The sequence below is a fragment of the Biomphalaria glabrata genome, chromosome 10, assembly GCF_947242115.1.
Source record: "Biomphalaria glabrata chromosome 10, xgBioGlab47.1, whole genome shotgun sequence".
NCBI lineage: Eukaryota > Metazoa > Mollusca > Gastropoda > Planorbidae > Biomphalaria > Biomphalaria glabrata.
Window position 1 is genome coordinate 1457857 of NC_074720.1, and position 27934 is coordinate 1485790.

At 37.2% G+C, this 27934-nt stretch overlaps 1 protein-coding gene across 1 annotated transcript; it reads right to left on the minus strand.

Moving 5' to 3' along the window:
• Positions 1–325: 325 nt before the first annotated feature.
• LOC106079697 (acid-sensing ion channel 1-like) lies at positions 326–27932 on the minus strand. Its single transcript, XM_013240897.2, has 10 exons — positions 27156–27932; positions 23563–23776; positions 19545–19714; positions 18302–18449; positions 17309–17407; positions 15795–15975; positions 13786–13848; positions 12432–12576; positions 2685–2770; positions 326–859 (listed from the first exon to the last, which is right to left on the minus strand). The coding sequence occupies exons 1-10, from the start codon at positions 27704–27706 to the stop codon at positions 705–707; spliced, it is 1812 nt and encodes a 603-aa protein (XP_013096351.2). The 5' UTR covers positions 27707–27932; the 3' UTR covers positions 326–704.
• Positions 27933–27934: the final 2 nt, after the last annotated feature.

The window sequence follows — 27934 nt, forward strand, 5'->3', positions numbered from 1 at the left end:
GTTGTTGTTTTTTTCAAAGACTATTTTTGCTAAACCGAAACAAGATTTTATTTTTTGCGAAATGGCGTTGTGGTAAAGCGCTTCACTTTTGCAATGAGGGGGTCTCTGGTTCAATTCTCGGTGAAGACTTGGATTTCGATTGTCAGGATTTTTAGTAGTTGGGGAAAGTAAAGGCAGTTAGTCGTTGTGCTGGATACATTACACCTTCATTAACTGTAGACCATAAAAACATCTGCTCTATCGCAAGGTCTCAAATGTGTACTTTACATTTATTTGTGCGAAACTAAAACAAAATGTTATTTTTGCGAAACGTTAACAATACGATGTGCAAAACTCAGAATTTGTTTCGTTTTATTTCTGATCCATATATAAGAAGCTATAACTCATTTTGGGGACATTTTCAAAAAGAACCTCCAAATTTTATTAAAGTAAAATCAATTAATAATTTCATAAATCCCACTGGATTTCAATTAAATTAAAGTTTAAATAAAAAACAATATTAACAAACACATTTTAAAAGATAACAGATTCTAGAAGCAACCAATCGAACTCAAATGTTAAAGTATTGCAAGCTAAGGCACTATAACATTTGAACTAACAAATGTCATATCTTAATGTCATCATTTGTAATACCGGAATCTCAACAATGGCATAATCCAATGTCCCTTGAGTCAATACGTATCCTAATGTGTACATGCCCTATGTCAATGGACGTATTCTTGAGTCCTCCATTTGACCTGAATATAATTGTACACAAAGGAGACGAGTACACACACAAGAAGATACACAAGCTCCAAGAACTCCAGAAGTGTTAAGATACTTGCTCCAGTGAACAGGCCAATCTGACCTCCAATAGCACCTGAAAGAAACAGAATCTAGTTCTTGGTTAAAGTGGTATGATGCTATATTACAGACATACATACAGGGTAAAGTAAACATACATATAGAATAAGTCAAACATACATAAATAGTAAAGTAAACATTCGTACAGAGTAAAGTAAAAATAAAAAAAACAGAGCAAGGTAAACATACAAACATACAAACAGAGCAAGGTAAACATACAAACATACAAACAGAGTAAGGTAAACATACATGCAAAGTAAAGTTAACATACGTATCAAAGTAAAAATCAAAAGCAGAGTAAGGTAAAACATACAAACAGAGTAAGGTAAAACATACAAACAGAGTAAGGTAAAACATACAAATAGAGTAAGGTAAATATACAAACAGAATACAAACAGAGTAAGGTAAAACATACAAATAGAGTAAGGTAAATATACAAACAGAGTAAGGTAAACATACAAACAGAGTAAGGTAAACATCCAAACAGAGTAAGGTAAGCATACAAACAGAGTAAGGTAAACATACAAACAGAGTAAGGTAAGCATACAAACAGAGTAAGCTAAACAGACAAACAGAGTAAGGTAAAACATACAAACAGAGTAAGGTAAGCATACAAACAGAGTAAGGTAAATATACAAACAGAGTAAGGTAAACATACAAACATAGTAAGGTAAACATACAAACAGAGTAAGGTAAACATACAAACAGAGTAAGGTAAACATACAGAGTAAGGTAAACATTCATACAGAGTAAGGTAAGCATACAAACAGAGTAAGGTAAACATCCAAACAGAGTAAGGTAAACATCCAAACAGAGTAAGGTAAACATCCAAACAGAGTAAGGTAAACATACAAACAGAGTAAGGTAAACATACAAACAGAGTAAGGTAAACATACAGAGTAAGGTAAACATACAGAGTAAGGTAAACATACAAACAGATTAAGGTAAATATACAAACAGAGTAAGGTAAACATACAAACAGAATAAGGTAAACATACAAACAGATTAAGGTAAACATACAAACAGAGTAAGGTAAACATACAAACAGAATAAGGTAAACACACAAACAGAGTAGGGTAAACATACATGCAGAGAAAGCTAAACATTCATGCAGATTAAGGTAAACATATTTATAGAGTAAAGTAAAGCTACAAACAGAGTAAGATAAACATACATACGTATACAGCATAGAGCAGTGATACCCAACCTAATTCGACCTGCGGGCCATTTTAATTTCCAACACTCGTCTCGCGGGTCACATGACCAAAAAGTTACAAAAAATTTTCTGAAACTATTTTACCAGAACCCCATGGATTTAGTACAACATTCATGTGATATTTGACGATTATATGTTTTACGCGTCAGATAATAGCTTCATTTCGGCGGGCCGGATGGAACCAGTTCGGGGGCCGGAATTGGCCCGCAGGCTGTATTTTGGGCATCACTGGCACAGAGTAAAGTAAACATACATAGACATAGAGTAAAGTAAATATACATAAAGAGTAAGGTAAACATACAAAGCATAGAGAGTAAAGTGAGGTAAATATACAAAGTATGGTAAAATAAATATAGAGTAAAGTAAGCATACATAGGCATACAAAGTAAGGTAAACATATATTTTTAGGCCTATACTTATCACATTGATTGTCAAAGCTTGCATCAACTCACTCGGGTCTGGTAAAATGTTTGTAGGCCTATACCATATATATCCCACACCCATTTTCGGATCAAGGTAAAACTTTAGACAACGAATCATCGGCGTAGACAATATATGAATTTAAAAAAAAAAATACCCAAACAGATTGAGTTGATATAAGTTTTAAAAAACACAGCCTACTTACCCAGGAGATCTGGTAAAAGATATTTCGGCACATGCTCTTCCATCAGAGTCAGAAGTTCTTCATAGTAAATTGTTATTTCAATAAGCCTGTTCAGAAAGACAGACAGACATACTATCGTTCAGCTATCGTAAACTAGTGAAAGTAGAATTTAAATTATTGATACCCAGGTGCCCACCTAAATGGAGGCGCGGTGGCTGAGCGGTAAAAGCGCTTGGCTTCTGAACCGGAGGTCCCGGGTTCGAATCCCGGTGAAGACTGGGATTTTTATTTCGGGATCCTTGGGCGCCCCTGAGTCCACCCAGCTCTCATGGGTACCTGACATTAGTTGGGGAAAATAGCACTTTACTTTCCCAAAATTAAGCCAGGTGCCCCAGATTTGGTAGCCAAGCGCTTAACCACTCAGCCACCGCCCCCCCCTTTACCTCCCATTTTTTTATTTAGGAGGAAATAAAAAAACAGACTTCATTTATATTTATGTCAGAAAAGTTTCTTGCAATTTGACATTGCGGATGGGCATATAATTTAAATAGTACTACATTGATATCATATGAATGTGTGTATGGTAGATCAATCGGAATTCCATAACGTTTAATAGCTCGAGGTAAAAACTAAAAGAAATATACGTATTCATACGCTACAAATAAATATGTCTGCACATTTCCTTGTTTACATAAAAGCATAATGCCTACATTCAGAACATCATCCATTTCTTTCTTTACATCATATCAGACACAGGTCCACGTTTTTTTTTTAGAACAGCTTTTAATTGAGAAAATATGCAAATATGTTTTAGAGCAGCGGTTCTCAACCTTTTAAGCTCGGCGACCCCTTTTTACTACCCCCCCCACTCTGCCGCGACACCCCCCCCCCCGCCATAACATACACAGCTATAGAAGAATACACTAAATACAATCCATATTTTTCAATGGTCTTAGGCGACCCCTGACTAATCATCAATCGACTCCTCAAGGGGTCGCGACCCACAGGTTGAGAACCCCTGTTTTAGAGGAATATATCATGTTTCTCTCCCTAGCGTTGATAAATCTATTAACGCCTGTCTGTGTTTAGTCATTCAATGACCTCTTTGTGTTGAGTCTGTTTTAATGAAGTGAATGTTTTTGTTGTAGTTTTATTAAGTTGAGATATAAAGTCCTTTGTAATCACAACAAATTTTCAATAGAGAACAATAAAGCATTTCTTGACTTGTGAGTTAATGAAAAAGGTAGATGTACAAATTAAAAAGCAAATGTTTCTTGGTCTTACTATGGAAGATTTTTATCTACGGCGAATAACTATGAATACAGTGGCGTAGCTAGGGGTGGGGGGGGGGGAGAAAATTTGAAAAATCCCCCCGGCCTCAACTTAAGGAGGCCCCCAGATAAGTGTTTTAATATTTCTTTTAAATTAAATATTACGTTAAATTACTCCAAAGAGGTCAAGCTCCCAGGGCCACCCAAATGATGGCAAATTCCTAGCTACACCACTGTATAAATAGATAGCCTTTTGGTGTATTCAGTGTACAAAAAAATAGGCAGTGTTGATTAGAAAGCATAAGATACATTTTGTGTACATTTTTGGCACGAAATTTCAAACTCGATGATGAAAATCCCCAATGCATTCAATATGTTTATCTAGGGCAGGGGTTCTCAACCTGTGGCTCGCGATTCCTTTAGGGGTCGATTGACGATTTGCCAGGGGTCGCCTAAGACCATCGAAAATATGGATGGTTTTTGTCTATTCTTTTATTACTGTGTGGATATGGGTTGCCGCAGAGTGGGACTTGTAAAAAGGGGTCGCCGAGCTTAAAAGGTTGAGAACCGCTGATCTAGGGGAAGAAAGAAGAAGGGGAGGTTACACATTTAACTCTACGACGCAGCTACAGTGACCAAATTCTTAACCATATTTTTTGGTATGTTCCGTGTCTCAGAATAGCAGCTTTACTGCTCAGTACAATAGTCATAGCGACTATATAGTAACCTATCTAAAAATTTGTGGAGTAAATACTGAATCGCCAAAATAATGAAGATATTCTTTATGGTTAAAAACATTTCGTGAGCTCAGTTTGAGAAACAGCTTATAATGGTGGTGATAGTTCTGTTTGTCAAAGAACCATAAAACACGTTGAACTAAACAGGTAGTGATAATGGATGACATTATGGAACTGATGAGTTTGAGATAAGTCATCGCTGATCTGTTCACATGCTTCCAGCCTTTGTTTGGCGAGCTATTTCTGGACTTTCTATTTCTTTGATCGCACTAGGAGTGATGACTTAGGGATTGAGATCTATCTTGCCGATAAAGACTTGAAACGACCCGAGACTCTCTTATCAAATAAACTGAACGCATGGCGTGGATGTTTTGAAAATAATTTATTAAACGTCTGGTTAAAAAAATGTTGCACAATTTCACATCCAATCCAGTTTAAAAAACTAACCAGACACATAAAGCATATTGAATGCATTCAACTGACGTGCATTCGCGTACATCAGTGTGTCCCTAACCTTTGACCCCTTTATAATTTTTGTAGTATAGAGTACCCCTCGCCCCCCCCCCCCCCCAACACATTAATTTATCAACAGGACAAATTGAAATGGGTATTTAAAAAATCAGCATAGTTAATGAGGTGTAACGCGTGACCCCTCCAAAATCTTCCCCCTACCCCCACTTTTGGTAAACACTGACATACATAATCAGAGCACTAAGCTCATAGACATCAATAAATATAGACTGACCGATAATAGAGTTTTATGAAACGAAAATTTGTGACTTGCAATCTTGTGTACTTTATTATACAGCAGTGTAGTTTTGTTTAATCTCTAAGACTGAAGATCATGCAAAGTTTTCAGAATTCGGAAATCCGACAACAATAGATATACATTTTTTCAAGTTACATGAAGTTATTTCCTTTTTCCAGTCTATACTTATGCATGCCTATGACTTTATTATACAGCAGTGTAGTTTTGTTTAATCTCTAAGACTGAAGATTATGCAAAGTTTTCAGAATTCGGAAATCCGACAACAATAGATATACATGTTTCCAAGTTACATGAAGTTATTTCCTTTTTCCAGTCTATACTTATGTATGTCTATGACTTTATTATACAGCAGTGTAGTTTTGTTTAATCTCTAAGACTGAAGATCATGCAAAGTTTTCAGAATTCGGAAATCCGACAACAATAGATATACATGTTTTCAAGTTACATGAAGTTATTTCCTTTTTCCAGTCTATACTTATGCATGCCTATGACTTTATTATACAGCAGTGTAGTTTTGTTTAATCTCTAAGACTGAAGATCATGCAAAGTTTTCAGAATTCGGAAATCCGACAACAATAGATATACATGTTTCCAAGTTACATGAAGTTATTTCCTTTTTCCAGTCTATACTTATGTATGTCTATGACTTTATTATACAGCAGTGTAGTTTTGTTTAATCTCTAAGACTGAAGATCATGCAAAGTTTTCAGAATTCGGAAATCCGACAACAATAGATATACATGTTTTCAAGTTACATGAAGTTATTTCCTTTTTCCAGTCTATACTTATGTATGTCTATGACTTTATTATACAGCAGTGTAGTTTTGTTTAATCTCTAAGACTGAAGATCATGCAAAGTTTTCAGAATTCGGAAATCCGACAACAATAGATGTACATGTTTTCAAGTTACATGAAGTTATTTCCTTTTTCCAGTCTATATTCATGCATGCCTGTGACTAAGCTGATGAACATTTTCACACACGCGCAGTGCACAAGGATGCTGTCAAATTGACGCACTTTTACGCATGTAACAGTGCATGTCCCCCCGCACCAGTAAAATCTTGGTCAACATTATTTCGAAATACCTTAAAAGGGCAACTCTTTTTTGTTTTTGTTTTTTTAAAGAAAACTAAATATTAACTCAGAAAAACAGCAAGGACAACCATTGTCTGACAAGAACACAAATTCATCTTCCCTCTTTACTAATGGATGTAATGTAGATTTAAAGAGGGCAATTATTGCCATCCTTCAATAGCACTTTAATGCATTCTAAAGATTTCCCTCCGATGTGTGTGTGTGTGTTTCGTCTTTAAGCCGGACTGATGACCATCCTTGGAACACATTTAAGTAGCTAACCACAAGGTCAAGTCACCCAGATACAGCAGGTCAGTAGTGATTATTTAGTTCCGGGTTATCATGTCACGTGATGTTAATTTTTTTGTAATACGACATAGCCCGTGGGAAGGGGGAGGGGGGTCTCTTAAGCAAGGACATCATTTTTTTGGTTTCTCCTACAGTTATATATAGCCTTTGAAGGTGGTTCTTCTGCTTTTCAAACTACGGTGTTTTAATTAACTTGTAGAGAGACCTTCCAATTACAAGATATCTTGTATTCAACTTTAAGTTGTCTTTACCAAGCTGAGGTACCAGAATCATTTTGTATTTAAACATATTCCACGTTTTAGAGCCACCCAAAGGGCCGCATGGATACAACTATTGCATGTATTAAATTGTTAAAGGTCTTATAATAATCTCTTTTAAAGAGGACCTTCTGAGCGTCGTGTTTAAAAGATCTTTTACAGGCACTACAGTCTAATACTAATTTAAGGTAACACATTTTCCGAAATAATGTAATAGCCTACATCCACAGTACAGAGCTTTTGGTATATTTCATCCTTTTAGGACCCGCACACTTAGTGATAAATAAGCAACACAAGACATATATTTCTTATAAAGATATAGAGTTCATAGTATGCATATGTATAGTTATCGATACATTATCAAAGTTAACATAATGACATTGAGGACAATTAAACTTAGAATTGGAGGACCATCATATGACAAGTTATGGGTCGGATGGTATTGAAATGCCCGGGCCGATTTGGAAATCCAGTCCGCCCCTGCCTACTCGCGAGGACAGCATTTGTTTTGAACTTCATAAGGAGGTCCTGGGTTGGAATCCTGGTGAAGACTGGCATTTTTAATTTCGGGATCCTTCGGCACCTCTGAGTCCACCAAGCTATAATGGGTACCTGACATTACTTGGGAAAAAGTAAAGGCGGTTGGTCGTTGTGCTGGCCACATGACACCTTTTTATTTCCAGACAATTCAAACTTCGCCTGTTTTTGTTCAGAATGATTTAATTAACCGTAGGCCAAAGAAACAGACGACCTTTACATCATCTGCCCTATAGACCACAAGGCCTGAAACGAGAACGTTAGCAGTTTGTATTTTTTGTGATAGAAGGATAATGCGGACTAAAAGATGTCAGTGAATATCTTTGCAACTACAGACTTTATTTCTTTGTCAGTTTAATCAAACTTTCTGTATCAGCACTCTACTGTCCAGTGACTCCTACACAGTGATTCCTAAAACACATTTGATCCGTCCAAAAATAACAACAAAGATTACCCATTTGGTCAATACACACAATACTAGTCACTACTATCCCAGCTAGGTCTCGTTATTGTTATGTACTGTATCAGAAGAGACAGTTTTTTTAATGTTTCAATAAAAGATTAACCCACTAAGTGAGTACTTATTATTAATATCACGTGTGGTTTTAACTCTTTCTCTCCGTAATTATTTACCACATTCTGGTGGAATCAACGTTGATATCGTCAGTTAGAAGAGAAAGAGTTAATACGTTTAAGACGAGAAATATAAAAACAGGACGTCCTGTAGGGGATGGACGAGGTTTTAGTTCTAGGGACAAACGAAACGACTATCCGAAGCGCTCACAACACGACCTGGCAGCTACGGAGATAACGGTCATTCCCTTCAGATGTCAACATAGAGTGTTGTTTAAAAAATATTCAAAGACCCATTTACCTATTTTTGACACATTTTTACTTACGCGGTCTCCACGTACACGTCAACAAACTCTGTCCAGTAGAGTTGGTTTTGAAACATATTTCATCTAAATGTCTACAGATTCTTCCATTAAGGGTCAAAGTGTAACCCCACATCAAGACCTTGACTACACCATTATTTTCTCAAAAACATTTCTACCTGTAAAATCTTAATCTGTAAAGATTTTTTTAAAATTTTAAACTACAACATCAAATTTAGGAAATCGCTGACCTTTGTAACTTTTTTGATGAAAATGTCACCAGTGGCTTATATTAATACTAATAGAAGTAAAAGTTTGTGTAAGTTATATAAACTCATAAGATACCTTTCTATGTAAAATATCAGAAACTGTGAACACGTAACCACACTCCAGAATGACTTCCTGGTCTTGGGGTAAGCGCATATGACCTGTGAATAGATTTTATAATGGTCCAGGGTTCATACCCTGCTCGCTGCTATCTCCCGGTCGTCCTGCGGGAGTTTTGCACTAGAAAGTAGATTATCTTCAACTCTTAAGGAACATCCGAAACAGTCAACCATTATACATCTTCCTTCTTGCAAAATGAAGGCCTACATCTACTGCCTGATTTACTGCGATCACTCACATAGGCCTAGCAATAATTTCAAATACCTATTAGATGTTGTTTTATAAATGTATACAAATATGTGCATACATTAAAAACAAGGGTAAAGACGAATTCCTTGTTCCATATGCTAGGACAAATTTGTACAAATACTCCTTCTTTCCTAGTTGCCTGGGCCAGCCAGGAAAACCAATGACTTGGCAGAGTTTAAGCCATTGATTAACATCTTATCTTATATAATACAGACGTTACTTCAAAAAAAAAAAAGAAGATGATTACGTCCTACGCGTCATGCATTTAGTCGTGCATATTAACCAATGACTTAAATTCTGCCAAGTCACTGGTTTTCCTGGCTAGCTCAGGCAACCCATTCCATGCTCTAATAGCACTAGGGAAGAAGGAGTATTTGTACAAATTTGTCCTAGCATATGGGACGAGGAATGTGCCTCTATCTTTGTGTCTTTCAGAGTATTTTATTAAATTTTGTTTTTGTATTTGAAGATTATGGTTCAGTGTTTTATGCATAATTGCTTGACTATATTGATATAGGCATACGCGTAGGACGTAACCATCACCTTTGAAGTACCGTCTGTATTTTATACGATAAAATAAAGGATAAACTATTGGTATTGAAGTATTGATAAACCGGAAAACGTGAATAAGCCTTCAGCTGTAGAGCGAATATGGTTCATCTTATATAGTACTTGTCCTTATAATTAAATATATGCAGACCTAGTAAGCGGTGATGTTTTTAATATGATGCTTTTTTTAGAAATAAAATAATGATTTTGTATTTAAAAGAAAAACAAAAATAATTCAGAAGCTGAAAATAGCCGTTAAGTCTTATTTTTTAAGCAATCTACAGATTATTGTGAGATCAAAGCTTCCAATAACTCATTTAACGTTTGAAAACTAAAAGTGATAGACAGACAGACAGACTGGCAGACGGACGGGAAGATTTCACAAAAATTAATACCGCCTTGTCCCTTTCGGATGCAGTTAAAAAGCAACACTTTGTGCTAAATCGATTTATAAAATCTCTATAAACGATCGGTGGCTACGAGTGCTCTACTTTAAATAATGTGATGTCTTTAGGAACAATTTGGTATAATTGGTAACGAAATTTAGTGTTTTAATAGAACCTATGGTTCTAGGTTTTGGTTTAACTCATCGGTAATGGCAATAAGTTGAAATATATAAGTAGGCTATTAATAAGTTTATTTAAAATTGTATCAATGTTTTTTAAACATAATACAATGAATACAATTATTTTCACTACCGTATTGTTAGTTCAATATTTTAAATAAGATTTAATTTTAAAATAGAAACTAATTAGTTTGTAAAATAAAATTTGCGATTTGTAGAAGACGCTACGGTGAAAAAAAAAGTTTCATTCATCTCTAAACCGGAAATAGTGCCAACTTTAAGTGTTAAATTACCCACCACGGTTTCCCAATAAATTTAATTGTGAATGCTATGGAAGGAAGCAGAACTCACACTTGTCTTTGTTGGTCCTTGACAGATGCACTTACTGTCTCTTAGTCGGCCCTCTTTAGGTCAGACTAGAAACGAAAATAGTATGAACTGGAACTACTCTAACTGCAGAATAAGTGTTGACCCTCCGACTCAACAGTGTCACCGACTTGTAGGCTGGTTAGAGTTAAAGCTGACAGTCTAACAATTCAGCAGTAGCACTTTATGCAATACATTATACGACCCAGCTTTTCTTTACAGGCAATTCAAACTTCGCCTGCTTTTTGTTCAGAATGATTTAATTAAGTCAGAGTGTCTCACTTTGAGTTCATGGTTTAAGTTAGCGCTTGATGAGAAAGGTTCTAAAATTGGTAAGGGCTTGGCTCATTTGGGCTAACTAGTGTGGTTCTCAATGTGTGTAAAGTAGTGTAACCTTTATTAAATAGGGTCTACAGGCCTCTAAGTTAATGAAGGACGAACTTAGTTGTAAACAATCACATTTTATAAGGCGTCTTTGATTTTTATTTGCTACAAATGAAGCTTTTGAAAGCAATAAAAAATGTTTACATTACTATTATTAAGATGTAAATATTCATTAAGCTTCCCTTTCAGACCTTGCGATATATAGGGCAGATGATATTAAGAGTATATGTTTCTTTTCTTTGGTCAATAGTTAACAATGATTAATGAGCAGGGTGTCATGTGGCCAGCACAACGACCAACCACCTTAACTTTCCTCAACTAAAGTCAGGCGCCCATTAGAGTTGGGTGGACTCAGGCGCTCGCTAAAAATCCCGAAATTCAAAATCCCAGTCTTCATCGAGTTCGAACCCAGGACACCACGTTCGGAAGCTAAGCGCTTAACCACTCAGCCACTTCACCCCCCCCCCCCAATATTAATTAGTCTTTCTTTGTCTTTTATAACTTTTACACACATTTCTAGTGGTTCTAAATACCTATTGTTTAGCCACAATAGGTAAGCAATAACAGTGAACATAGAGATATACACATTCTTTTACTTGTGTACATAGACATAGAATTCCCTGTTCCCAAAAGTTTCCTGTTCCCAAATGTTTTCCTGTTCCCAAAAGTTTCCATGATGTGACGATCGAAAATGGACAAAGTATTAACGTTGTGTGTTTTAGAGAACAATTAGGAAAGCTTTTAACTAAAACTGGCTAGTGACTACATTAGAGGCTCGCCAAACGCTTTAGTCACAGTTTTATTTTTTCATTATATTGTTTTACGATTAATTATGTGTTTTTATTATACACAATAGTCCCCTTTCTTACCTTGCGATCTATACGGCAAATGATCTGTTCCTGTGGACACACATTAGAGCCTCCCCTCTACCCCCCCAACCCCAAAAAAAAAGTCCTTGTGGAATACAGGCACAGAAGACCCACAGCGGACAGAGTGTATGCTTATCGACAGAGTGTATGCTTATCGACAGAGTGTATGCTTATCGACAGAGTGTATGCTTATCGCAACTGGTCGTGTGAAATATTGCTATTATCCCTGACATTTCGAATCGAAGACGTTGCCTTGTTATATAACCTCTATATGTTGAAACAATTTTCAGATAACACAACGAAATGAGAAGACTATGCGATCATTGGGGTAGAGGATGTAAATGCCATCTATTTCTGTGGCCGACAGTTGACGAGGGTATCATGCGGCCAGCACAACGACCATCCGCCTTTACTTTCCCCTACTAATGTCAGGTACCCATAAGTTGGGCAAAAAAAAAAATCCAGAAAATCTAGACCAGAATTCGAACCCGGGACCTCGGTTCGAAAGCCAAGCGCTGTACCGCTCAGCCACCACGCCTCCATGTATAATAATACAAGTACTTTACTTACGAGTTGCTGCCTGGGATACCATCTACGAAACCTGACGTGTTGATGATCGCAGCTGTAGAAATCTTCCCAGCATGCTCTACCTTATAACATGGCAGAGGACAGTAGCAATCTGATTGGTTACTTGGTGTCTCTTTGTAAGCAATGACTGGTAAGAGTAAATACAGTTAGAAGAACACAGGCGGGTGGGGGGGGGGGGGGGAATTGACAGGCATTTTTTTTTGCAGGGGAGTCAGAGGATAAACTCTTCAACAGACGAGTTTCAAAATGTGTAAAACAAACAACAGTGATGCGGTAAAGGAATGCCCTCTAACAAACATAAGGCTAAAATGAGGCGTGTCCAAATGTGATGAATGAGCAGTTGTAATGGATTAAAAGGTCATATATCTAACTCTGATGTCTCCTATATTAAACATTTTGGGTCGGCCCTGGTAAAGCTCAGTAGTAATAGCCATAAAACTGTTCTTCAGTGCATCTCAGCACCCACTGAAAAACAACGAAATGAGAAAACGTTTCCAAGTGTAGAAGATTGAATAGAGAAAAACGAGAATTGCATTCTATCCAGAAGAAATGTTGCAATTAAAAGAGTTTATAGAATAAACCAAAACATAGACAAAACTCATCCAAATTACAACAAAGACGACGCCCATTAAAAGCTATCACGACACAACCGATTTATAATATTTTGCCACAGAAACAGAATGAGACATATGTTCCGTAGGCTGAAAATTGAGAGTAGTGAAATGTGCCCTTGTGTTGTGTCACCTTTGCCCTTGTGTTATGTCACCTTTGCCCTTATGTTGTGTCACCATTGCCCTTGTGTTGTGTCACCTTTGCCCTTGTGTTGTGTCACCATTGCCCTAGTGTTGTGTCATCTTTGCCCATGTGTTGTTGTTTTTTTGTCACCTTTGCCCTTGTGTTATGTCACCTTTGCCCTTGTGTTATGTCACCTTTGCCCTTGTGTTATGTCACCTTTGCCCTTGTGATGTGTCACCTGAAAATGTCGACAGTCTTCTAAACTACATTCTTCATTCGAAAGACCCAAACAAGTTACTGGCCCCAAAAAATCCCTCAGGAATAGAGCTGTCTGATCTGGACACTATTGCGCAGTGCAACTCAGATCTAAGACTTGTCATCTAAACCGTGCAACATAATAATGAGAACGCAGAAGAAGATAAAAGTACATAAATAACTATTTAAATATAGCATTTTATAAAAAGTAATTATCATCTTTAATGTCGAAAGCAAACTCTCTCTCTCTCGCTCTGCCTCCATGATAGATACTTCTGCTGCGTCTAGAGAGGAGTATCTATGACTAGACCTATCAGATTAGCGATGAAAATGGAAACAAACTTACTTTGCATCGGTAGATAACATTGAAAATATCCTTTAACTGTACAGAGTGGAATTCCAGGAACATCTGCAATACAAATTTTAGAGGGAACATAAATCGTACCAAAAATTTTTCTATAACGAGTTCTGTAACATGAAATAATTATTTTTTGTTTAGGCCTACACACATCTAACAGAAAATACAATGATAGGCTAACTGAAATATATAGGTCCATACAATGCTATTTATACAAGTATAAATGATGTGCCAATAAAAAGTGTTATAGATACCACATAAACACGTCACGTACACGGTTACACCATATATATATATATATATATATATATATATATATATATATATATATATATATATATATATATATATATATATATTTATATATTTATATGTAATAATTAGCTCAGAGTTAAAAACGCACTGACCTTATATATGCGAGATATCTAGAACATTAAAACTTTCATTTATACCATGTATCCAGCCATATTATATTACCTTCATCTTCCCCTTAGTCTATCGGACCGTCAGGGCAGATACATGATCTGTTGACCTTCTCTCTCCATTTCTGTCTTTAGCCAGGATTATAGTCTCTTCCATAGGCCCGTCCATTCCTCAATGTTGTCCTCCCATCCCTTCCTCTGTCTCTCCTTTTACCTGATACTGTTCTCTGTAGGAAAGTCTTTACGAACCCTGGGGGATTTTGTTATATATGCCAGTACAGTCTTTCGTTTTGTGTTACAGCTGTCAGACTACTATACCGATCCATCCATCCATCCCAGTGGCGCTACAGCCCATGGAGGGCTCTGGCCTGCTTCAACCCATCCTTCCATTCAGATCTCTCCTGGGCCTTTCGTCTCCACGCCCTAACCTCAAGCTGTTGCAGATCTGCTTCCACATCATCTATCCATCGCATTCGGGGTCTGCCTTTGGGTCGCCTGCCTTTTGGTTTTTGCCTGTATACGATTTTCGCTCCTCTGTTATCTAACATTGTTTCAAGGTGACTTGCCCAACGTAGTCTGTTCTTTTTTTTTATTTCGGTCACTATTGGTGGGCCTTCATACAATTGATATATCTCATGATACTATACTGTTATAACCCTATTCGCGACGCAAAAGGGTTAACTGTGTGTGATTAGCTGACATAGGTGACACAGGCCAGTAATACAGTTTAGCGTGCTATATTGAAAGGCAAGGGACAGTACTGGCATGAACTTTGCACGTGAATAGCGCCCGTGTTATGGTCATCTGATCATAGGCCTGCGCAGACCAGAGACACGGTTTGTAAAAAAAGTGGCAGTTCAAGACCGGAGACCGGGACTGTTAGTCGGCCATGAAGTCGATCCTGGTGCAGTTCTCCAGTGAAACGTACGAGTCCAGGAAGAGACAGTAGAGTTTATGAGTTTAGTACAGTGATATAACAGTCTAACCTTGTAGTTGTTGACTGTGTTGCCAATTAAGTCATTTTGGCTGTTTTATTTGACTCTTATTAACGTACCAGATTGTTAGGAGCCTTGTTGTCAAGTTCTTGATGTGCTGTGTTGTGTTTAGCAGTGTTTTAGGAGAGAGAACGTAACATTACCGATACTTTAAGATAATACCTGGGGTTCAGATATCTCACACTGGCGTGATATTATTCACTGTGACTTTAAACAGACTAAGCCATACAACCTTTTGTCTCCAGCCATGCTACACTGACACCCAAGTCTCTAGTCATACAATATTGTCACATGACAGCATGATTCATATTTTAAATTACCTGGGTCTCCAGACTTCCACATTGACACCCGAGTCTCTAGTCATAAAATATTGTCATATGTCAGCATGATTCATCTTTTAAATTACCTGAGTCACCAGCCATGCTACACTGACACCCGAGTCTCTAGTCATACAATATTACCACATGACAACCTGATTCATCTTTTAAATTACCTGGGTCTGCAGCCATGCTACACTGACACCCGAGTCTCTAGTCATACAATATTGCCACATGACAACATGATACATCGTTTAAATTACCTGGGTCTCCAGCCATGCTACACTGGCACGTGCGGATGATTCTCTTGAACCTGCACTCTGCTAAGCACCAGGAGTAGCCGGACCTACGATAGAACTCGGACCTAATGATGCCGCCATCTTGCAGGTAGTCGAAACAGTACTCAGTACCATAAGCTTTGTGAGGTAAGGACAAGTACTTGGACTGATTCAACAGACAGAACAAGAAATATATATTATCAACATTCATTTCTTCTTTATGTTCCAATAATACATGGAACTAAACCTTCAAATTTATTTGACATTTAAAAAAAAAAATTAAAAAAAAAATTCGGCCAGTAAGGGGAATCAAACCAGTAACATTGACGTTATTAGAACAATGCTCTAACCAACTTATCTAACCTGCCATACAACAATCGGCAAAACATAAAGATCTAGATCTTTTAATAGTATTGTTCCATAGTGACAAAAGTATCACTAAAAAAATTAACGCTAATCCTAATGTTAAAATGTAGAAAGCAGGTGCGGACTGACTCAATTATATAGGTATCTGGGCCAGTGGGGTCACCACCGAATAGGCCACTTTGTAAGTCCGTTATCAGATTCCCCTTTATGTTGATGGGAGTAAGTTGGTAACATCCTTAAAAAAATTAATTTGGGCTCAATCGTAAACGATAGGCCTACTTCAGCGAGTAGTCTATGACATAAGATAATTTTAATGGTCCAAACAAATGGACATTCACTTTGGCTACAATTGTCCACCTCAGCATTACTGCTATAGCAATAAATGTATAGATGCGAATAGGAACAACATCCGCACACTTAGCCTGTGCACACACACACACATATATGACCAGCGCTCTATAGGTAGCAAGAAATGTTGATGCCACTCCCATTTTGTTATACGTTACTCTTTTAAAATATCCAATAATTTCAAACTCGTGTCATAAAATTTTCTATTAGAACTAATTAAATTTATTGTATAGTGGATTTTTGTTTTACATAGATATTTCATATCATCATCTCTGCATGTGGTCTCCCCCGCAAACCAATGAGAACCATTTTTGATGCTTTATCATACTTGAGGCCCACATTTTATGAGGACCTCTTCTTCTTTCCATGGGAGGACATCCATAAGTGGACAGGCTTGGCACGTGAAGGGATTTTACTTAAAAGCAAGAGAGGAATGGAGGAAGGTAGTCGACATATCATGTGTGGTGCCTCAGCGTTTCAACAGACTAAGTCACTAAGGAAAAGGGGAAGGTGGTTTCGAGGTATGAATGGATATTCATTATATGACACGCTAGATGTGGGTCTATAAAAAGTAATGTCAGAACCGATTTTGGCACCCAGTCCGCCCCAGGTAGAAAGTAGTCATTTTTTGTTTTAATTATTTTCACTAGTAATTTGTGCTTCCCCTTACCCCAATTATTAAAGACAACCCTATTGAGTTTGCGACAACCACTGCATATTCAAAGGCACAATGCAGATTAGCTCCATACATATGTAAATTGAAAAATAATCAAATTAATCAGTACCTCTTTTTTATCTAGACTGATATACGCTGTTGTGTTGGGTGCTACAAGAATTCCTCTGTTGAAAGTATTTGGAAACTCAGTGGAGTCATGAAGAATAATCTGAATTAAAGATAAAAAAAAAAACAAAAAAAAAAAAACACATCTATCATTTCCACTAGACATTTAAAACGTACATTTATATTTACGCCTATATACATCTGCGCTAAAACCAGACCAAGTGAAATAATTTTTTTAAAAATATTTTTAATAGAAACAAACTTTTAATGTAGGTCTTATATTCATTGGCACTGTTTTCATTTGGTTTAGACGTGCCTTAGAAAGGGAGATAACTATGTCACAGCACAGATCAAATATAGTCAGGGTCTGTACTCTGACCATCGCCTCAAATCAAAACGCATTCAACCGAGACCAATCGTCGTTGAAAGGTCTCCGATTCAACACAACAGGATCATGCTTACGGCGTGCTATTTTAAAATACTTATTTTGAGGCATTATATAGGCCCCCTATGGTTATTAGCTATTCTTTGCTCTTAAAAAAATACTATGAAATATTGGTAAAAAAGAAACAAAAAAATATAAAAAGAATGCACATGTAGCTCTAGACATCTAGAATCTATAAATAGATCTAGATCTAGTCTATTATTAAACATCGATTAGGCCTTACTGCTCAATCAAAAAGTTAGTATATATATATACATTTCAAAACTTGAATAAATAAACAAATTGATGAAAGTTAAAAAAAAAATAGTTCTCTAAAGCAGCGGTTCTCAACCTTTTAAGCTCGGCGACCCCTTTTTACAATATACCACTCTGCCGCGCCCCCCCCCCCCCCCCAATAGACACACACAGCAATAGAAGAATAGACAATAACAATCCTTATTTTTTATGGTCTTAGGCGACCCCTGGCTAATCGTCAATCGACCCCCCCCAAGGGGGTCGCGACCCACAAGTTGAGAACCCCTGCTCTAAAGTGAATGTAAATGATCTTATTACTTTGACTCCTGCAGTTCTTTGACCTGGAAGGAAATGTCCAAGGTTGATCTTTAGACTCAGACCACTGTCACTGCCAACTCTGTTAGCGTATCTGATATTAGTCAGGTCAGCATTAAATGTAAAACAAGACATTGATTGAGAGATTGTTCTGGAAGCGAAAGTGAAACGGAACTTGGGAGATTGAAAAAAATAATTCAAACATAAAAATCGCATTTAAATTTAGATCTAGTATGTCACAGAAAAATGGAGTACGAAATAGGTCAATCTGCAAGAAATAGAAAAAAGAGACCAGTAATGTAGAGAAAGATGCTAGAGTAGCCTAATAATATATATTTGTATTGTATAAGATAAGATAATACACTCGTAGTTGAATATGTGCGAAAACAAAAGCAGAGTGTTGAGCAAGAAGGACGAGATAAAATCGCAATGTGTTTTAAGGGCGGAGCCAATTTTTAAAAAATCCGAAATATGTTAAATTTATGGGCAGGGAATAATACATGTGTTTATGGGTGGGCTCAACAAAATAAATATGTTTATTGTCAAGGGTAAATTATAACAATCCGAATGTGTTATGGGCGAGGCGAAATTTTAAAAAAATCAGAATGTGTTTATGGGCGGGTCAAATAAAAAAAATCAATGAGTAAGTTGTCATGGCTAAATAAAAATCAAAATGTGTTTATGGGCGGCGCCAAAATTAAAAAAAAAAATCAGAATGTGTTTATGAGCGAGGCCAAATAAACAAATACAGAATGTGTTTATGGGCGAGGCCAAATAAAAAACAAATACAGAATGTGTTTATGGGCGAGGCCAAATAAAAAAAATACAGAATGTGTTTATGGGCGAGGCCAAATAAACAAATACAGAATGTGTTTATGGGCGAGGCCAAATAAAAAAAATACAGAATGTGTTTATGGGCGAGGCCAAATAAACAAATACAGAATGTGTTTATGGGCGAGGCCAAATAAACAAATACAGAATGTGTTTATGGGCGAGGCCAAATAAACAAATACAGAATGTGTTTATGGGCGAGGCCAAATAAAAAAAATACAGAATGTGTTTATGGGCGAGGCCAAATAAACAAATACAGAATGTGTTTATGGGCGAGGCCAAATAAAAAAAATGCAGAATGTGTTTATGGGCGAGGCCAAATAAAAACCGCAATGTGTTTTTCTAGGCCCGAGATATAGAATCTATAGGGCCTACACATTGTTCATAATCAAACGCCTAGAGTCAAGACACTTACCGAACGAAAATGTCGGAACATTTGAAAGAAACGTTTTCCCATGCACAAGACGCTAGGAATGAGTTCAAATCCCAACTAAAGAGGCTAAGGTTGGAGAGTAAAAAGCTATCATCAATGTTTTCATTCCATTCAGTCGCAGCTTTTCCGGAATGTTCCATCAATCGGAGCTGCTATTGAAAAGAAGAAAAAATTAAATGAAAACCATTTAGATCTAAATCTAGCTTTTTTAAAAAAGAAAACACTAAATTAAAATTTCTTCTATTAAACATTTACATATTCACATCAGTGAACATCGAATACTGACAATTATTGCTCTAGACCGCAACAGATGGAGAGAGACAGTGACCAAGAAAGCTATGGACAGTGAAAGTACATGGGTCTCAGCCCAGGAAGAAAAACGCACAATCCGAAAAACAGCCAGCTCCTCTACCACCGAAGCAAAAGCCACCTTAACCTGTGCTATCTGTGGACGAGAGTGTCTCTCCAAAATAGAGCCCCACAGCCACATGAGGAAGTGTGCTCTGAGATGAACCATAGTCGTTATATGACTGAAGGAGGCCAATATTCACATTTACACACTAACATTTGAATATTCATTGACTTACATAATAAGGCTAGTCTTCGATTCCGAAGATTAGTGAGGAATGCAGTATTTCCCGTGGCTGCGCAGTTCCAGCTGTGACCTACATATTTTGCAACATCCAGGGCAAGCATAACCATTGCCCGCAGGCGGTCGATTTAGATTTTCTTTTCGCCGTCTGCGTTTGTCCTCGGCAGCGGATTTTCTTTTGGTCTCATATGTGAGTGACCTCCAGCTGTCTCGTTCTGAGGCCGCATGCAACCAGGTGCTCTCTTCTATGTCAGCCGAGGAAAGTTGACGCCTAAGCATTATCGTATTCACATACACAAATACGCAGGCTCATATTAACAATTAAACACTAGCCGCATTTTAACACAGAGGTGGTGTTTGAATACATAATATTTTACAGGTGGCTTGCAAATGAACAAAAGCCAACAATACGATGATGAAATAAACAAACAAAAGAGTGATTGAGAGACTAATTATTTTTAATCTTGGAAAGTTGTTTTTTTATAGCACAGTGTTAAAGTGGCAAAGTATCAGGGCAGAATTTAAGACTCTGCAGAGTGGGGGGGGGGGGCGCTCCACAAAGTAAAGTTCCCGTTTCAGACCTTGCTATCTCTAGGACATATGATGTTAAGGTCATCTGTTGTTTTTTTTTGGCTGACGAGCAGGGTATCATGTGGCCAGTACAACGACCAACCGCCTTTACTTTCCCCAACTCAAGTCATAATGTACCCTCTAGAGTTGGGTGGACTCAGTGGTGCCCTAAAAATCTCTAAAATTCATCAGCCAAGTTTTCACCAAGATTCGAATCCAGGACCCCAAGTTCGGAAGCCAAGCGCTTAACGACTCAATCACCTTCCTTTTAAAGTAAACGTTTTCTTAAAAAAAAAAAGAAGAAAATTGAGATTTCATGTATCAGTACTCCACTGCGTCATAGCTCTAACATTACAGCATCTGACCACAACGCAACAAAGATCAAGGATTTAGTTAACTTTTGTTTTTGAAACCTATACAACAGTGATGCCCAAAATACGGCCCGCGGGCCAGATCCGGCCCGCGACCTGCTTCCATCCGGCCCGCCGAAAAGTCGACATAAAGTGCAGAAATGTATCTTTACCTACACTATGGCCCTCACTTTTTATCTGATTGGTTGCTATCATGTCAATTGTTCTTTTATGAAATGGGACTCTGAATGTAAAATCTACCAGAAAAAGTGAACTTCTTTTTTTTTTTCGGAACATGATAATAAGCTTACATATTTGTTTTATACAGAAAGTTCAGCTATTAAAAAAAAAACACCATAAAATCGGCATTATGAAACAAATATTCCGGCATTCTTGTTAAAAAAAAGGGATAAACTTCAAATGTGCTATTAATGAATGTAAGTACTAGATACACTGGTTTCTAATCAAATAGTTTCAGGTCAATTTCATTTCTTTTTTTACTTTTTGTGGCCCGCGACGCGAGTGTCGGAAATAAAATGGCCCGAATTAGGTTGGGCATCACTGCTATACAACAATTGGGTTGGAGTGCAGTGTTATGGAGTGTGTGTGGGTGTGTGTTTCTATGGTGACGGTGGGAAGAGGTTAGCGATTGGTTAGGACAGACGTCTCCAGAACATGAGACTGAAAGGCTGTGTAATTGTAGTGAATTAGATTTTGTTACCAATATTTTTTTACCTATCGTTGACTTGTAGCAACAAACTGCCGGTACACAACTAAACTACTGTAGGCGTAATACATCTTAACTAATAAACTTGAAACAGCTTGAGTAACTTCTTGGTGAACAATACTAAATATAACTTGTATTATAATGTAAACTAGTTCAACCTGTGATAAAATGAAATAAATGTAGCAGACTTTACTAATATTTTTTTTAACAAAATCTAAACCACTACAATAACACCGCCTATCAGTCTCACGTTCTGGAGTCGTATGCCCCAAGACCGAATGACGACAATGCAACTATGTTGTACCATTCACAACCAATCGCTATCTTCTTCCCACCGTCACCATAGAAACACACACACTCCATAACATGCAGGCATACAGATTCTCTCAAAATTTCATCACAAACGGAGAAGCTGGTATACCTATTGATTGTAGAAAGACTAGAAAACTCCATTGCAACTAACGATAGCTCGGATAGCCTCGGGAAAGGGGAGCACTAAAACTAACAGCTACCTCTAGATAATAATCTTTATTGTCCACATGAACGAAGAAAAAAAAAACAGGAGTAGAATCAACGAAACAATGACCAATCAAATTTCAAGACAAGCGATGCCTAATACAGGCTATTCCGAAACGACTAACATTTAATATTTCGCCTTCGAAATGGAATCACCAGAATGAGACAACACATGTTCCGGAAGCTGAAAATTGGGACTAGTGAAATTTGCCCATGTGAAGCGTCACAAGCGAATGCCACATGCTCTGTCGAGAGGCCTGAACAGGCACTGGCTCCAAAATAGAACTGTATGGAGAACTGCCTGATCTGTAAACCGCTGGCCAGCTCAACTCGAATATAGAAAAAAAAAATCTGAACCTAAAACTGTAATGAAACAACAAATACTAGTATACCAATAACATGGCTTTATTCGACAAAATTAGACTACAATGAACAGTGAATGAAACCAGCACGTCTGGCATAACACTGATGCAGCACTATACACACACACACACTGGATATGAAACACACACACTAGACATGACCTTCTGACACGCTAGACGCACGCAGAAAATCAACTCAGTTACACTACAAAAATATAACGAGAACGCAGAAGAAGCAGAAAAATAATTGAAGTCTTCAGAAGTGGACAGGGACCCTTAGAAATGTATTGACCAGGGACTCTACTTAAATCCGGCTTTACAAAGTGTTATAGTGATTTGCTGATACGAATGACATTTGCATCATAAACTTTATATACGATTCATAATATTTTATAAAAATTCTATTCTTGCGTAACATAAGCTGTTTCATATATATATTGGATGTGCCTTATATTAGAGGTTATTTGTTTTTTTGCCAAAGGTTAACGAGCAGGGTATAATATGCTATTAGAGCATGGAATGGGTTGCCTGGGCTAGCCAGGAAAACCAGTGACTTTGCAGAATTTAAGTCATTGGTTAATATGCATGACTAAATGCATGACGCGTAGGACGTAATCATCTTCTTTTTTTGAAGTAACGTCTGTATTATATAAGATAAGATAAGGTGTCTTATTTACAATTAAGTTTATAAAAAAAAAAAAACTTAATAAAGGACTGACTCAATTATATAAATATTTGGGTCACTGCCGAATAGGCCACTTTGTAAGTCCGTTTTCAGATTCCACTTTATGTAGATGGGAGTAAGTTGGAAACATTCTTAAAGGAATTAATTTGGGCACAATCGTAAACAATACTTCATCCTTTACAAAAGGATGTGTGTTACCTTATAATATATATCGCTGACGAGCACAGAGTTGTTTGAATTCAGGTTGTAGGGGAAGATGTTACAAACAGTGATTGCTGGGAATGCAATGGCGTCATGACGCTGTGACGTGAAGCTACTAGTGAAAGAATTCAGTTGATTGTCGGCTACTATTCCCTGAAGAGAAGAAATCAGGAGGCAGAGAACAGTCAATAGAAGTACGATCCAGGCACACCTGAAACAAAATCAAGCGTTCACAGCATTAGTAATATAATAATAATAAACTTTATTATCCATAAAGAAATTTACAATCTTATTCATTACACACACACACACACACACAAACAACAACACACAAAACAAACAAACAAAACAACATTATAACTATAGAAAATGAAATATACATTCACACCAGTTTCACTCAAAAATGTTTATATCAGATTGTTTAATTGTCCGGGGAACATAGGGATTTTTGTGTCAGTTTGTCTACGTTATTGGTGTCTGGTATCTCCTAAGAACTTAGGCACATGTCCATATGTCTAATAGATCATTCATTATCAAACTCATTTCAGTGAAGGCTTGAGTAGCTAAAGTCCTCTCTTGCAAAAGCCTTGGACTAAAAAAAAAAAGCTTAATGCATATTTTTGCAAGCGGGGCCGGCCTTAGGCAATTGAAGGCCCTTGGCGAAGTGAATAGAGTGGCCCTAAACGAAATAGAAAAACAAAAATTAAGACCGAAAAATATGCAATGATTGAAAACTCTTCCTGTATGTGTATCTAAATCAACAAATAAGTTAAATTCATAGAGCGCCGATAACACGAATGCTCTTTATGGACGATTCGTGATCACCTGGCTACGGAAAGAACATTTCGGCAAAAGGAAGAAACTGTGATTGTAAGTGTATGTGCTTTGAGCGGCTGGTAGTGCAGTGTGTGTGCCTGTGTATGAAATGACCAGTGGACCTTGAGTGTACATGGTTGAATGAACAGCGGTGTGTCAGGACTGTGTGTAAAAGGAAGTCAGTTTAGAGAACAAGTGGCTGGAGTAAAGAGCATAGAGACTAATAAAATCATCGTGTTTATTGAAACTCGTGTTGAGGTCTCTAGGGTCTAGACAAATCCTTAATCCGCCTCCTTTCTTTTCAACAATAATAAGTGAGTTGAGCCATGCAGTGGGATGATCTACTTTTTCAATGACACCCTCATCTTCCATTCTTCTCAATTCATTTTTTAATTCCTCACGTAGTGCCGCTGGGACTTTCCTTGCTGCGTGTACAACAGGTTTAATGTTGGAATTGACTTTTATAGTATATTCGTCTTCCATGCAGCCTAAGCCAGTAAATACATCTGCGTAGCCTGAGAGTGTATCGTCCTCTATAAAGTCAACTCTTCTGATTAAATTCATTTGTTGGCAGCCTGGTAGACCCATAATTGGCTTTGAATGTGTCTCCACAATTTGAAATTCTATTATGACTGTCTTACTTTTAACAGTACATTTAATGTGTGCTTTGCCAACAACCTTCAATCTTTCTCCACTGTAAGTAGTAAGTTTGGATGTTGATTTGAGAAGTTTCTTTCTTTTTAATTGCTTGAAGATTCTGTATGGGAGAATATTGACTTGAGCTCCAGTATCCAACGTGAATGTGACATGTTTGTTTTCAACAGTAATGAGTGAATTCCATTCGTTGCTTAGACTATGGGAGCCAATACTGCCGATGAAAAATGTTTCCTCAACGGAGTCATCTCGACCTTCTGACTTCACTATACTTACAGGCTTTGATCTGCACACTGACGAGAAATGACCTTTTTTATGACATCTGTGACAGGTTTCCCCATAAGCTGGGCACTGACGTGGTCTGTGTTCCTTGCCACAATAGCTACAACTCACATTTCCTTTTGTTCTTTTAAAGCTATTGGTAGCTGAATTCACAACGTGTACCCCACTTTCTTCATTCATGAGCTTAAGCTGCCATTCAGTTGCCTCAGCTGCCCGACATATATTTTCTGCCTTGTTAAGGTCTAAATCTGGTTCTCTCAAAAGTCTTGCTCGGGTGTTCTCATTCCTTATGCCACCAACTATCCTATCCTTTATAAGGGAATCTTTAAGCAAATCAAACTCACATGTCTTTGCCTCGAGTTTGATGTCAGTGACAAAGCTGTCAAATGACTCTACTTCATGTTGAGAACGCTGGAAAAAAACATGTCTTTCAATGGTAACATTTTTTCTTGGTAGACAGTACTTCTCGAACTTATTAAGAATGCAGTGAAGTGTATGGAAGGACTTGCTAATCTCACATTCATTACATTCATTGTCCGTCCATTGGAAAGTGTTATAGACTTCTTGGCCGATCACATGCAATAATGTCATAGACTGTACTTCTCTGCTTTTTGTATCCAGTCCACTTGCTATCGAATATATCTGAAAGGATTGTTTGAACCTTTTCAATTTTACTGCTACGTTGCCATTTAATCCCAGCGGTTGTGGCCGGTCCATCTGACAGCATGTAATAGACATTAATAGACACTAAAACTATGCGTATCATAATCAACGCAATGATTTTATTAGTCTCTATTTATGCGTTTATATGTAGGTTAAAAGTAGGTCTAAACATTCATGAATAACATTTGAATCGTAGTAGAGACTTAGACTAGGCTAGTTGATATAGAGCCATAGAGTTCTGATATGTTTGAAAAAAAAAGTGGCTGGCTAGTTTGCCTATGCCTAAGGCCGACCCTGGGGCATGCAAGTCACCATACAGGTCAAAAACGTGATTTTCCAGACCTGTAGAGACGCAGGTCACTTAGTCGGGGCTGTCAAAAAGAATACGAGTCAGGGTCTAATAGGTGAAAGATGTGTTAAAAACTTGAAAAATATGGTTTCAAAAAATGTGATATTCTTTTCTTTTCAATCTTACAGCGCATGTTTAAGTCAAAGCAAATGTTACTTTTCTAATTTTCTATTAAATAAGTACTGGCATACACAGTCTAACATGCTAATAAAAAAAATATTTCTGGGGTATTCTAAACAAAGTGCACCGTATACTTCCTGTTGTATTTTAAAAGTTGAAAAAAAAGGGGAGGGGTGCAAATGGGGTATAGACTTGATATTGTTAACGTTTATAAGAAACTAGTGTAAATGGTGACACGAGAAAAGCCGGCGTTTATAATTAAATGAGATGTGGAGGCTTTAAGAAAATCACGGTGTCAGAAGAAACGGCCTGTATTGTTTTGATACCTGTATGTTTCATTAGTTTAGGGAACTTAATGAACACAACGATAATTGACGTGTTCTGTTTATCCACACAAATAGATTGCTATTGTGCGTTGCATCCGCCTGTCTAAATGTTTTCCTAGGCTGGGACTGTTTTAACAATTTTGCATTCTTATAGGCGGTAATAAACTCCATATAGAGAATGTTTGTACTTTATCTAACTGCATATAGTGTGATTGTTGTTCGTATTTGCATCTTTATTGTTATTGTACAGTTGTTACGCTGAGGTGGTCAATTGTAGTCAAACTGAATTTCCATTTGATTGGACCAATAAAAATGATCTTATCTTATCTTACAGAGAATGTTTCTTCTCGATCTATAGCGGAAAAAATAAATATACTTACTTCAACCATAGACTTCTTTCTCGAGATATCCATCTCTTATAGCCATGGGCAGTTGTTTCTCCTGCAAAGTTGTGTAATAATCTTTGACATTTTCTCTTGTATTTTAGTGCTAGCTTCTCTATAACAATATCCCTGCACGTTTCTCTCTCAGCGGGCGATTTATTTTGTATTCGTTTTCTGTCAAACAGTTTTACTTTTAACTTTTTCGGTGATAATATTCCGCTTCGCATAAATGAATAAAACTTTGATCCTCCATGTCTCAACGTAGACTCCGTTCTTTTCTTAAGCCTTGGACTCGAAAGGTAAAAGATATTTGGTTCTAAAGTAGACTTCTCTTTGTTTTGCGATCTGTGCTGAGCCGAAATTTCATCTTCAGACATAAATGATGGCAAGTTGTTGAAGAGTTCCTCTTTGAAACTCGACTTTGAATGGCTACTCTGAGTAAGCTGGTCATCTTCCATTAATTGAACGTAATTGGGAGATTGTCTGCAGACGCTGATAGGTTGAAAGACGCTAAGTTTCCTTTTGACTGAAGTAGAAGAGGTAGACATGTTGGTGAATAAAAGTTTTGGTAGATGACTTGTAGACTTGATCAAACGAATAGCTAACCCTACTGTTTGCTGTAGTCTACGCAAAGTTAATTAAATTATTTACATTCTTTAATTATCCTTTGAACAAAAACATTGGGTGTTTCTAAAAGTATAATTTTAATTAGGATTTCTACAAACATCTTATCTTAAAAAGATTAAATTAAAGAAACATGAAACATAGCATAATAA

What these genes read in the sequence shown, in the direction of transcription:
- LOC106079697 (XM_013240897.2), bottom strand. Translation starts at nt 27,706, where the DNA reads ATGTCTACCTCTTCTACTTCAGTCAAAAGGAAACTTAGCGTCTTTCAA. An exon ending in TCAGCGATATATATTATAAG is followed by an intron (nt 19,715 to 23,562) that starts GTAACACACATC and finishes TCTTTTCAATAG; the next exon opens with CAGCTCCGATTGATGGAACA. An exon ending in TCTTTTACCAGATCTCCTGG is followed by an intron (nt 860 to 2,684) that starts GTAAGTAGGCTG and finishes TGTTTCTTTCAG; the next exon opens with GTGCTATTGGAGGTCAGATT.